The sequence below is a fragment of the Priapulus caudatus genome, unplaced genomic scaffold (assembly GCF_000485595.1).
Source record: "Priapulus caudatus unplaced genomic scaffold, Priapulus_caudatus-5.0.1 Scaffold137, whole genome shotgun sequence".
Classification (NCBI taxonomy): Eukaryota; Metazoa; Priapulida; class Priapulimorpha; order Priapulimorphida; family Priapulidae; genus Priapulus; species Priapulus caudatus.
In genome coordinates this window covers 485,138-498,534 of record NW_014577198.1, presented here as the reverse complement: position 1 = coordinate 498,534, position 13,397 = coordinate 485,138, and the positions used below count along the sequence as shown (strand labels likewise).

The 13,397-nt window shown below is 44.1% G+C and overlaps 1 protein-coding gene across 6 annotated transcripts; it reads left to right on the top strand.

Moving 5' to 3' along the window:
- Window positions 1-6,607: 6,607 nt before the first annotated feature.
- On the top strand, window positions 6,608-13,073 carry LOC106806030 (zinc finger protein 143-like). Of its 6 annotated transcripts, none has more exons than XM_014807870.1 (11): window positions 6,608-6,681; window positions 7,894-8,015; window positions 8,974-9,151; window positions 9,266-9,457; window positions 9,717-9,832; window positions 10,292-10,444; window positions 11,017-11,218; window positions 11,600-11,779; window positions 12,001-12,133; window positions 12,297-12,409; window positions 12,796-13,073. In XM_014807870.1, exons 2-11 carry the CDS (start codon window positions 7,917-7,919, stop codon window positions 13,056-13,058), a joined length of 1,629 nt encoding a protein of 542 aa, XP_014663356.1. In that variant the 5' UTR covers window positions 6,608-6,681; window positions 7,894-7,916; the 3' UTR covers window positions 13,059-13,073. The 6 variants fall into 6 exon arrangements, with proteins under 6 accessions (XP_014663356.1, XP_014663355.1, XP_014663354.1 ...); XM_014807869.1 differs by lacking the exon at window positions 6,608-6,681 and adding an exon at window positions 6,862-6,908; XM_014807868.1 differs by lacking the exon at window positions 6,608-6,681 and adding an exon at window positions 6,932-7,155.
- Window positions 13,074-13,397: the final 324 nt, after the last annotated feature.

The following is a 13,397-nucleotide window of genomic DNA, read 5'->3' as shown; positions in this document are numbered from 1 at the left end:
CGACTGTTATTTATTCATCGCATTTTGTGAAGGTGGCGAACGCCAGCGGTAGCCCTGCCATGTTTGATAGAATTTTCGTCTGTGAGATGCAGAGCTTTTATTCCACTCTCCACACATCACCACGCGTATTGCTAAATCTGGTGTATGTCACTACTGGTGGATTTGTAGCTGTGACCCCATCTTCGTAGCATACCTTGTTACGTCTGGGGGCAGTGACATGCAGTGTTGCAGTGCGTCAATGATGATATTTATTTTGACATCTTTTTCCCAGTTCGCAAAATGCGATGAATAAATAACAGTGGCGATTTTATGACACTAAGTGACGAATACAATTGGCGAATGGTTTAACTGCTCAGAAAATTACGATTGACTAATGAAATCGTCAAATTGCAGTGTCGTGTCATAAAATGTTTTTGTACGTCTCTTTTCTCGTACCCATCACCTGTTTATGCCTTGCTTAGCACATACGATAAAGTGAACAATGGCTATAGTTTTTATTAGTGGCTGTAAAATAACTTTGATGGCTCAAGTCTTAGCTCAAACTTTAAAATATGCAGAGGGAGCCCTGCTATGGGGTGTAAATACAGATAAGGGAGCCTCCCTGTTTTTGAAGTCTCTCTTTCTTGGAGTCTCCCCTGCTTTGGAATCTCCTTTATTTCTGAGTCTCCAATTCTTGAAGTCTCCCACACCTTGGAATAACTGGGAGTATGTAATCCACTAACTAAAATGCAGCTCTAATCCTAACAGAAGAACCATGACCCTAACCTTAATCCTTACCGAATCAAAGCTGTAACCCTCACCCCAACCGAATCATAACCCTAATCACAGCATAACAGAAGCTCTATCCCTTACCCTAACTCTAACACTAACCCCAACCGAATTGTAACCCTAATCACAGCAGAAACTCTATCCCTTACCCTAACTCTAACATTAACCCTGACCCTAACTCTAACACTTACTCTTACCGTAACTCTAACACTAACCGCAACCGAATTGTAACCCCAATCACAGCGTAACAGAAGCTCTAACCTTTACCCTAACTCTATCACTTACTCTAACTCTAACACTTACTCTTACCCTAACTTTAACACTAACAAAATCGTAACCCCAATCGCAGCGTAACAGAAGCACGACAGGTGGCGCGTGCGTGTAAACTATTCATGTAGCCTGCATGCCAAGATGGGCTGAGCAAGCGTAACATGGTTGAGTAGCCACTCTGACGTGTCTACGCTGCCACCGGTTGCACTGTTACCCCAGGGAGAGTCATCGTGCCGACTAGAAATCACACGACTATGTAACGTCATAAACATTAGTCTTCGCAAGGTCCGGGAGACTATATCGAAGACGAATAGAGACAGAACGAATAAAAGGACCAACACTGCGGATCGCAGTGGAAAAAACTTCAAGTTACCAACTAAAGAGGAAGGGAGAGAATTACAATTCGGAATGACGGAGACAAAGAAACTAAACTTAAAGTGATCCTCTGAAGATGGCGTGTGACGAAAGTAACGATGACGCTCGATGTGCGGCCACGTATTGTGGATTGAAGGAGAGTTACGTGGCTAGCATCTCTACTTGTGTTGTAGCCCCTTGATCTGATACAACTATTAGTGTTACTGTAATGAAGCAGAAATCATGAGAGCTGAAATTAATATTGAAATGTAGGAATAGGGAGCATAGGCGATAGTGGCACGAGTATTAGAGAAATTAGTTAGAGGGACAACGATTACATTCAATAATTAACATCGCAATGCTCAGAAGATTGGTGATTGGTAATGGGGTTGCGAATATTAGAGAAATAAGTTAGAGGGACAACGATTATAGAAGCGTCCAACAGCACATTGAATAATTAACATCACAACGCTAAAGAAGATTGGTAATTATGCCAACGGCAAATGTTGCAAATAGTAGTGAGCCACGAAAGACATTAGATATACATTAGATCTTGATTAGATATAGATTAGAGGTACATTAGATACGAAAGGCGAGCACGCAGTAGTCTGGGCTAAGATAAGTAGCCACGAAGCAACGCATGCAGAATAAAAGTAACCAGGGACATTTTGGCAGCCAGCCAGAGGCCAAAGGGTTGGGTTTACACAGTCCAAACTGACGTAAGATAGACCCGGTGGTCACTCGATAGGAATGTCCGACGCCGAACCAAGAGGGCAGATGGCCGAAGCGGATGGCGAGGCGAGAAGGGACGCTGCCGACGGTAAGGGCACGCCCAAGGGTATAGAAGGGGACGCGGAGAGAGAACATGGCCGGTTACGATGACAGAGTGCTGTGCGAAATAAAACAACGTTTTCCCTGTGACAATCCAACTGTTCGCTTTATAACTGACTTGAATTTGTTCAACGCTACATTACTGTCCCACGCGCTCAGTTTATTTGCCAAACTAAAATACGTAAAGCCGGTGTCACGGTCTGAGAATACCGCAGTCTGAAATTAACCCAGCTGAGCATGTCGTGCGCATGCGTGACGCATGCGCAGTAGCGCTGCTTGTAAAGCGCAGTAGCATTGGGCAAATGAGACTGCCGCGGTGGTGGCAGTCAGCGTTGTACCGTAGAGTTTAGACCGTAGTTCCTGCGATAACTAATACATATACTATACTATTATAGCTCATAATAAGCAGGAGATATCAACTAATTATGTTACAATCTACTCTTAGCATTTTGAGTTGACAATGGGTGGTTTTGAACAATGGTTATGTTCAAAACACCAAGAAGGTGTTGGAGTAGGTGGAAGAGGAGGAGGAGGAGTAGTGGGCTGGAGGAGGAGGGGAGACAGTGATAGATGAGCAAGAGGTGAGAAGGTGATGGAGATCGAAGGGAGAAGGTGATGTGGGAGTAGGAGGTGGAGGAGGAGTAGGAGGGAGATAGTTGAAGTATTCTCATTATCAGGAGTAAATAACAACATTTGTGTTTATTCTTTGTTCATTCCTGAATTATTCCTTCTTATTATTCTTATAATATTTTTATGAACAAATTTTGTAACTAACCGTTTCCTCAAACGAAATTTGCCATTAAAGTATCTATAACATGGTAACTCCACGGGTATTAAACGACATAATTGTGTTCACTTGGCACTTTGTTCTTCTATTTCGTCTGATCGTTTTTCTAGGTGCTTGCATATATATAGCTGGACGAGTTAATCAATGTTGACTAGTCACAGAACGAGTGCATGGCTGTGTGCCATCTTCGCGGTAGTTTGCCGGTGAGAGAAGGTGATGGAGCAGGAGGAGGAGGAGAGAAGGTCATGGAGGAGGAGGAGGAGGAGAAGGAGGAGGCGGAGGGGGGGAAAGAATGTCATGGAGGAGGAGTAGGAGGCAGGAGGAAGAGGGGAGGAGGAGGAGCGGAGAAGGTGATGGAGATCGAATTCCACCTACTCCAACACCTTCTCCCCTCCTCCTCCTCCTCCATCACCTTCTCCCCTCCTCCTCCTCCTCCTGCCCCCTACTCCTCCTCCATCACCTTCTTCATTCGATCTCCATCACCTTCTCCGCTCCTCCTCCTCNTAAAGCAGTTCAGGCCTTCGTTAACAGTCAACAAATCCGATGTATTAACCCGTCCTTCTTGAGGGTCAAAAAGGTTAATTCGACACTTACTCTTCGCAGTTGTCAGCAGAAGCGGACATTTCATGGTCCTTTCAATAAAGCCAAAAAATGTAGCGTTCACCGCTGAAAACAAAAAAGTTTTTCAATCGCTCCGTCAGACCATGTCCTCAGAGAAATCGTATAAAATCGCCCTGTGCCCACCTGAACCTTTGACCTGCTGACCTCCAATTTCGGCCACAGTGATGGCTTTTCCTTACATGATGCTATTTACACCGACTAATCACGAACCAGGTCGAGCGTATTAGATTTGTGCCGCAACTTCTGCATTTCTCACCTATACCTTAAGTTAAGGAGTGATATGTTTCCCCCTTATTTTACACCTCTTGACCTTTGACCTTTGACCCCCAGCTTCGACATCCCAACTCGTTTTCCGGATTACCCCCCCACATCCCGAATATCGTGACCGTACGTCGACGGTTAGCATTTGGCCAACTGTGACGCCGCGGACGGGACGGCACGGCGGACGCCGACGGACGCACGAGACGGACGACGACGAATCAAGCCGATTCTACAAGCTGCCATCTGACTATGTGTCAGATGAGCTAAAAAGCGATTGTTTACTATGAGGCAAACACTGCGAAGCTAACGATTACAAAGCGTGTTACATTGTGTCCATGACCTCGTGTAACAGCGAGGATTAATGAATAACAACAACAACAATCTCTACTTGTGTTGTAGTCCCTTGATCTGATACGGCTACTAGTGTTACTGCCCACATGTCTCAGTTTATTTGCCAAACTAAATTACGTAAACGCCGCGTGTCACGGTCTGAGATTACCCCAGTTCTGAAATTACCCCAGCACGTCCGGTGCGCATGCATCACGCATGCGCAGTAGCCGCGCGTGTAAAGCGCAGCTAGCATTGGGCAAATGAGACTGCCGCAGTGGCAGTCAGCATTGTACCGTAGAGTTTGGACCGTAGTGCCTGCGATAACTAATACATATATACGTATACTATTATAGCTCATAATAAGCAGGAGATATTCAAATAATTATGTTACAATCTACTCTTAGCATTTTAAGTTGACAATAAGTGGTTTTGAACAATGTTTATGTTCAAAACACCACACCGGCAAACTACATGTACAAGTTGGCCACCACGGCCGAGACCGGGCTACCCATGGCTGCCCCCTCCGTCTGCTCGTAGTACGAGCCGTTGTAGAGGAAGTATGTAGGACCGTAGGACGAACTCGAAAGAGCTTGGTGACTTGCTCAGGAGAGAGAGCGGTGCGGGGCTGCTTAGGCTGCTGTCCGCCTGCATGCGAAGTAGGGCTGTCTGGCATGCACCCTCTATAGGCACGTTAGTGAACAGAGATACTACGTCGAACGATATCATAGTTTCACTCTCACAGATGGTTTGCTCTGCTATGTAGCAGAGCATATTGCTCAGTAATATGCTATTGTTCCCGTAATACATAACAAACAATGTTTTTGTCCACAACCAACAACAACCCGCCCACCCCTCCACGTGCGGAAATACATGGTTCTGCTGACTTGGCGCTGCTGCCAGCCGCCGCCACAAATGGCCGTTTGACGTTCGCAAATCGAATGTTTGTTCACAATGAAATACCGCAAGGTATACCATTGCAACAATAGTTAGCGAGAGGGGTCATGTCCCCGGGGGTACTGCCGCAGAACGTAACCCTGAGTACGCGCGTCCATTATACCGGAACGTACCTAGCGCTCTACCAGAGCATATAAATCAACGTGATTTATATGCTCTGCTGGTACTATCTAACTAATGTTCGGACCGTACCTCGCCTACTCACTAACGAGTCTAGAGAGTTGGCTATGCCTACTCCCTACACCCTAACCATATCAAATAGTGACCTAGTGGTACGCTTCGCGAAATTATACCGCGACCATACCCAGGGTTAAGCGTTCCGGCAGTATCCCTGGGGCGGGCGGAATAGACTCTATGAGCGATAGTTAAAGGCTTAAATTTTGGCAGTGGCCTACGTGTACGGCTTTAGCCGTATCTTAATGTCTCGAGGGCTACGGCGTACGGGAGTCCATTTAGCTTTCATACTTAACGAGACCAAAGATGGGGCGGTGGGCGCAGCAGATTCGAAATAACGCCTTGGCGAAATAAATCACGATTGCAGAGTTTAGATGAGCTAGAATCCCTAACCCTAAACCTAACCATAACCCTAAACCTAACCCTAACCCTAACGCCAAAAAGCGGCCGCATTCAACGACCGGACGGCTTACGTAGTCCGTACCGTACAGCCACTGCTGGTTAAATTTTAGTAGCTATTAACTAGGCATTAATCTTGACTCTTCTTCTATTCCGACGTTCCTTGAGTACTTTTCCGTCTCGATATATAGTCCCTTGCACTTTGAAGACTATTACTTCGATGCGTTACAGAGTTCTCAGTTCATTGAAACTACATTCACACAACGCTGCCCATTTGCATTGTTCGTGCGCGCCATCTACGAGCACTTTAAATAAAACACAAATCCGGGACGGAACTGCTTTAGTGCAAGGAGCTACATATAACAGCTCCTTATATGTAGCTGTAGCTGTACTGTTATATGTAGCTCCTTGCTTTAGTGGAGACGTCATAACCCATCGCAGTTATCTAATAATGAACATACTATTTGTAGATCTATATAATAACATAACGGTTATTATATAAATCTCAGTGGCCAAAGCAATGATTCAGTTGTTCGAGCTACGTCATACTCTGAACTCTAATAAAGCACGCGATTTCACCGAGAATCTGTGCCTTGTGAAATACAAGAGAGGGACCCCAAGATACAAGATACAAGATACCGAGCAAACGGACCAAAGTGATTCATGAAGAGCGGGAACTGATATTGGCCGTCACTGTTGATCATGCTACTTGAGTCATATGATCATATTGTTATGACTGTCTCAGTGTACGGCAGGGTCATCGCCCAATTACTTATAGCGTTGTTGTGAGAATCCCGGACGCAATTACAATAACGAAATGTCGAAATCAACATCATTGTATGTATGGAAAGGTTACGCGACGAATCCGATAATAGACGTATAAAAACTATTGAGCGATACGAGGCCCCGAATCTGGATTTCAAAAGAACGAAGTAGGCATCCGATCTATTTACATAATTTACAATTGTAGAATGCAAGTTATTTCGTAACAGATTTTGCATTTACATATTTTTACTTAATTTCTACCAATTTTTGCTGCATTTTAGTGATGTGTGATGCAATGAGGTAATCTTTATTTAAAGTAACCCTATTCAGTGGCCCAAGAATTTTGTTGAGTTAATCGCTCTCATCGCCATCTTGTGCAGTGCATGGTGGGGTGGTAAGTTTCCCAGTATCCTTTGTGGTTTTAGCGCTGTTTCTTGATGTTTGTTTCGCATTTGCAATGTTCTAGACACTGTTTAACAAATTGTCGGTTTACCATAGCGCAAAGTAAAAGTATTTATAAATCAAGAACTAGTAATGGAAATCAATAATGACAACTCCCAAATGCGTAGTGCTAGAAGGGTCAGAAAACGACATTTTTCGGAGCTATGGAATCAGATTACTTATCCACCAATATAATATGAGTAGGACTCGGAGTAGAAGTAGAAAATTGTAGTTGTTTTGAACAGTTTAGTGACACTGACAGTTGTAAGAAGAACTGAGTATAACAACAGCATTGCAAGATATACGAAACTAAGGTGTTTTCAGTTAATAAATTTTGGAATTTCATTTTCACCCATTTGATGCGACACGATTGAATAACAAACGTGATATCGTAGACTTTTTTGAGCTGTTCGCTCTTATCATTGACATTTCTTCTCCTGAATCTTAAGTGAAAATACTGGAAAACTGGCCGATGGCGATAGGGCGGATAGGGTCTATGTCCCCCAGGGTGTTGCTGGAACGTACCCTGGGTACGGTCCCGTATACCGGAACGTACCCTGGTACAGTGGTACTAGATGCTACTATCTAATATGCCGGACCGTACCTTGCCTACTCCACTAACGAGTTTAGGAAGTCGCCTACGCCTACTCCTTAACCCTAACTCTAACCCTAACCCTAACCCTAACCATATCAGCTAGATAGTTACCAGGGTACGTTCCGGCAGTACCCTGGGGGACATAGACCCTATGAGCGGCGATAGGCGATACAGCACTCAGCAGGAATGTTATCGCCACACCGGAAATACAGAGACTGCCTTTGTGGTTGCTCACTAACCGAGTGTAAAATATTTAATGCAAAATAATACTCGTCTATTACTGTCTAATAGAGTTGTCAGTTCTAACCTAGATACAAATTTTTTTTATTTCAAAATTTTTCAGTGATAAGTGAATATTAAGATATAATGGAGGAGACTGGTGAAGAAACAGTTGTGACAGTGGAGAACCCTGGTGGTGAAGGAATTCGCATGCTTCTCCAACCAGAGCCAATGTCTACAGTCAATGTAATAATTCATTATTATTGTAATCTTACAGTTCGCTCAGAGTTGTGCTGTATATAACTTATGCTTGGCTCCTTTAGATTAAAAGTGCAAACAGTTAAATCAATGTGTTTGCACCTAGTGTAGAGCAGTGTCGTTGTATGATATTTCATTATGGTAAAGTCGAGTACGTGACATGCAACTTGTATCAGTGTGCAAAACCATATGTTGCAACTTACTGAAATGGAGTCAATGCACCAAAACATTCATAAGTAATAACTACATTGTACTTAATAAGGTATAAGGAGGGCTAAGCTTTATTACCTCCGCCCAACAGAGTTGGAGGAGGTTATGTTTTCGCTCTCGTGTGTTCGCGTTAGACTGGTACTCGCTCCCACCTCGATTCCCCCATCGAGTAACTAAGCCGAGAGGTGGGACCGGGTACCAGTCTAGTGTTCCTGTGTTTGTGTGTTCGCGCGATCGATATTAGCGCGTAAGCCAGCAAGCCAGCGAGCCAGCCAGCGCAGCGAGCCAGCTCGTAACACATATGCACTCCGTCAGTGCACTCTGCCTAGCTAAGTGACTCATAGATAAGTGTAAGGCTGGATTGGTAGGTCCATTATTATTATCAGTAGTGTCATAATATAGATAATGTTCTACTATAGTGTTACTTTAGTACTATAGTTACTTTAATATTGCTATTATGTTATACTATTACTAATCGTTGTTGGCGGAGGTATGCACTCTGTAGTGCCTCTAGTTGTTAATGTAAATTCTTTCACACAATCATGAACATCCATATGAAAAGCAAGTAAGCCACTCGCCAAGATCAGTTTATAAATATTTGCTGTCTGTGTATAGACGAGCATCTGATTTACATACTAGCAACTGTGGTGGAGTACTGCAAAGAAAATAGTTTCGCATTCACGTACAAATGAAAATTTTGACGGATATTTGGCAACGGTAGCTAACTTGTTTTCAGGAGACGGAGACCGTAGATGTCGGCTGCGGAGAGCGTGTTGATTATGCGTGCAAGGTGGAAAATAACCCAGAGCTAAGTGCGGCTGCCTCGGGTGACTCTCTCCCCATCGCTGTAACGCTGGCTGACGGTTCAACGGCATATATTCACACAAATGAAGATGATGGGAAAATGCTCACTGGTATATATATTTCTGTTTCATCTGACTGTCTCTCTACTGTTATCTCTATGTTGCTAGCTGTATCTGTCTCTGAGATTTTTCTAACAACTGTCTTGCATCTGCTATTTGCTATAGGAGAGAAACTACTGGAGGGAACTGAGGTGAGATTGGAGGATGGTACGATGGCATATATACAGGCATTTGAAGCAGCAGGCGTTGAACCTACAGAAGAGGCGAAGGAAGATGAAATGACATCGTCATTTGATGAGGGCCAGTCGATTCAACTAGAGGATGGCACGACTGCGTATATACACCACAAATCAAAGGGTTAGATTAATAATTACCATTAACAAATATCCAGGCTTTCTTTTGTAGTTTGATAGTGAGTTAAGCAATAGCTCCCTGACCTACACTACAGTTTTGTTTCTGTAATCATAATTTTGGCTGCCATCGGTGTCCTTATCTATTGTTGGTCGATGTATTGAGATAAACTCAACAATTGTCTCCAATGATTGGAAATTTCTCATATCTGACTGTTTGTCTCTTGCGAATTCCAACACTGACCGATATTGTATGTTCTGTATAGGTCTACAGGCAGTGCAGTTGGAAGATGGTACTACAGCTTACATCGCGCACACTGACATGGAGTCACTGCTTGACAGCGGTGTTGACCCGGCTAATCTCAGCATAGAAGGCTTACAGGTAACTTTATATGTAAGAGCAGTAATCCGGTAACACATTGCAGCAGTAGCAGAGTAATGGAAGGGTAGCCGTGACATTAGCACCAGGTCAATAGGAGTGGTGGCAGTAGCAGTAACAGCAGCAGTAATGGCAACAGTAACAGCAGTAGCAGTAGTAGCAGCATCAGCAGTAACATTAACAGCAGCAGCAGCAGTAGTATCACTAGCAGTAATAGCAACAGCAACATTAGCAGCAGCAGCAGTAGTATCACTAGCAGTAATAGCAACAGCAACAGTAACACCAGCAGCAGTAGTAGCAGCATCAGCAGTAACAGCAGCAGCAGTAGTAGCAGCAGCAGGTTAGCACTACGTCTTCTGATGAAAACTCTCCATTACAACACTGTACATGTATATATCAGGGTTTATCATTGGGTTCATAAATATTACGTGACGTGGGGGTCACTGAATCTGTGACTTGCAGGAGGATTCGCCGGCCCCGGAACGAGAGGCGAAGGAGGATGAGCCGGCGAGCACGTTGAGGATCAGTGCACGTGCCCTCGCGCTGGGCGAGAAGGCTTATCGATGTAACTACGAGGCTTGCGGCCGATTGTACACCACCCAGCATCACCTTAAGGTGAGCACATGGGCGACAAGGCAGCCGACAATTATTCATGACAACGCGTGGTGGCCAGATTGCATGCAAGATGATGTTCTACACTAGGAAATTGTATTTTTACACCGTACCGTAAAGCAGGGGAATGCTCTGGCAGAGTTGAGCCATAGGGTTTGGCTTAGTTTTCTGTTTATTGGTAGGAGAATGTGTTCAAGTAGCAACCTATTTTGAGGTAGCTGTCTATATTAAAGCTTCCTAATTGCTTTGGTGTCGGATATTTTTATAGTAGATCCGTGGTGATGTAGAGTAGAGTGTTTGGACCTTATCATTGATTGTGGAAATTTCTCCGTGTAAGGTGCAAGTCGTTTTCAGCTGGTTGAAGTTGATTGGGCTGGTTTTAGTAAGTACCTACTTGGTATGCATTTACATTGGTCACAGTATTATAAATAACTCAAGTTTACTTTAAGATTGCATAACTAGCTAAATACAGCTAAAGGGCCATGGAGATTTAAGGCTGCCTCTCTCGCTTACGACGTATATTATGTTATTGTAGTGCAATAATCGGTAACTTCTCTGTGTGCTGTCACTCACAGGTGCATGAGCGCTCTCACACGGGCGATCGACCTTTCAAGTGTGAAGTGTCCGGCTGTGGCAAGGCGTTTGCTACCGGTTATGGCCTGAAGAGCCACACGCGGATCCACACTGGGGAGAAGCCCTACAAGTGTCCGGAAGAGAGCTGCGAGAAGGCCTTCAAGACATCTGGAGACCTACAGAAGCACGTGAGGACGCACACGGGTATGACGCTAAACCACTCGCTCATACATTAGCACGCGTCGATATTAAGAAACAACTGAGTTTTCCTCTGGAATAGTTTCTGCCAAGATCATCTTTTGCCGTAGAAGTTTACAAGGGTTAAGGGGTTTACAAGGGTTTAACAAGGGTTAGTTCATATATGGTCTGAAGATGTGGTTTTGAAATTTATGTATGTAGTGTAATCATGGAATAAACATGTGAATGGACAATGAAATGAGTTTAGGTTCAGATAAGAATCAAGTTGCGAGTCGAATTCAATGAGTCAGTTGTATAACCAAAACGAAACCTGGCCGCCCTGATGTCACATGCCCTGTGCGCGAGCTCGCTGTGTGTGTAAATGTTTGCGTGTGCTATTGTTTTCAGGTGAGCGTCCGTTCAAGTGTCCGTTCGAAGGATGTGATCGTTGCTTCACCACCTCCAACATCCGCAAGGTTCACATGCGCACTCACACGGGTGAGAGACCGTACCTCTGCGAAGAGGAGGGCTGCGGGAGGGCATTCTCCAGCGCCACCAACTATAAGAATCACATACGGATACACAGCGGTGAGTGCAGCATTTTGTCATTAGCATATTCGATCCCAGCAAGCATTTCGTGTGGGATCCTAATGACTTCAGGGCCAGCGTACGTTTTTTTGAAGACATGCCAGAAAGTTTACATGTGTGTGAGGCAGTAGAATTTGACTGCCTCCTTCCATGCAATCTAGTATTTCTTCTTCAACTGTAGCATCGAAATACTAATTTTACTGACCTGTTTATCACGCTAGGTGAGAAGCCCTATGTGTGTACCGTACAAGGATGTGGCAAGCGCTTCACGGAGTACAGCAGTCTATATAAGCACCATGTCGTGCACACTCACACAAAGCCCTATGTTTGCAGCTACTGTGGAAAGAACTATAGGTCTGTTTAGCATGTTTTGCATATAAACTAATGATATCACTTTAGGTAGAACTGTATTGTAGAGGTGTGTGTTGAATGTTGGTCAGAGAACTTGCTTATTTTTGGGACACAAGTGCAATCAGAGAATGCGCTGTTGTCTGTAACACATCTTGCTTCTTCCCAGGCAAACATCAACGCTTGCAATGCACAAGAGAACAGCTCACGGCGACGTTGATGGCGGTGGGCCAAGTCAATCCAGAATTCAAGTTCACGCAGTTGCCACGCTCGCTCATGGAGGTATTCAAGACTACGACGAAATGTTATTTGCCCGGTGTAACTTGTCCAATGCAACACTCGTAGACACTTACGCATTATACAGATCACAGCTATATTGAAGTGCTCTAAGGGGACTGCAATGCGGTCTCCAGGGGTTTATGCAATATACCCCATGACAAAATTTATGAAAGTACGACTGTAACTCAAATAGCTCAATTAAAGATCAATCTTAGATCCTAATTGTGTGTAGTATTACTGGTGGAAAACCCTCTGCTCCCATGGCTTTAGGTAAATGAATATATCTTTTCTCTTTTCCATGTCTATTCTCTCACCGGAATCTATATCTGTATAATTATATCTCATTATAATATAACATGATTGATATTGTTATATCTGGACGTTCTCAGCAGGGGATGACGCCAGCGTTCCAGTGGCAAAGCGACAGCGCATTACGCTGCAGCTCGTGAGCGGGTCAGGTGAAGGTCAGGCGAACGGTGAACGACTTCTCATCTCATCAGGCACAGACAGCATGCCGACAGTAAGCATTCATCTGTACATAGTGCATGTTAATCCGCAGTGCTGCAGTGGTCGGATATCAGTTGTTTTTAGGGCAAGGCAAGTGTTGACTTTATGTAATCAGAAATTTAGCATCAGAAATAGTGCATGTTAATCCGCAGTGCTGCAGTGGTCGGATATCAGTTGTTTTTAGGGCAAGGCAAGTGTTGACTTTATGTAATCAGAAATTTAGCATCAGAAATAGTGCATGTTAATCCGCAGTGCTGCAGTGGTCGGATATCAGTTGTTTTTAGGGCAAGGCAAGTGTTGACTTTATGTAATCAGAAATTTAGCATCAGAAATAGTGCATGTTAATCCGCAGTGCTGCAGTGGTCGGATATCAGTTGTTTTTAGGGCAAGGCAAGTGTTGACTTTATGTAATCAGAAATTTAGCATCAGAAATAGTGCATGTTAATCCGCAGTGCTGCAGTGGTCGGATATCAGTTGTTTTTAG

Coding starts and splice junctions, on each gene's coding strand:
- LOC106806030 (XM_014807870.1), top strand. CDS start 7,917: ATGGAGGAGACTGGTGAAGAAACAGTTGTGACAGTGGAGAACCCTGGT. Junction 10,445..11,016: donor CCACCCAGCATCACCTTAAG/GTGAGCACATGG, acceptor TGTCACTCACAG/GTGCATGAGCGCTCTCACAC. Junction 11,780..12,000: donor TCACATACGGATACACAGCG/GTGAGTGCAGCA, acceptor TTATCACGCTAG/GTGAGAAGCCCTATGTGTGT.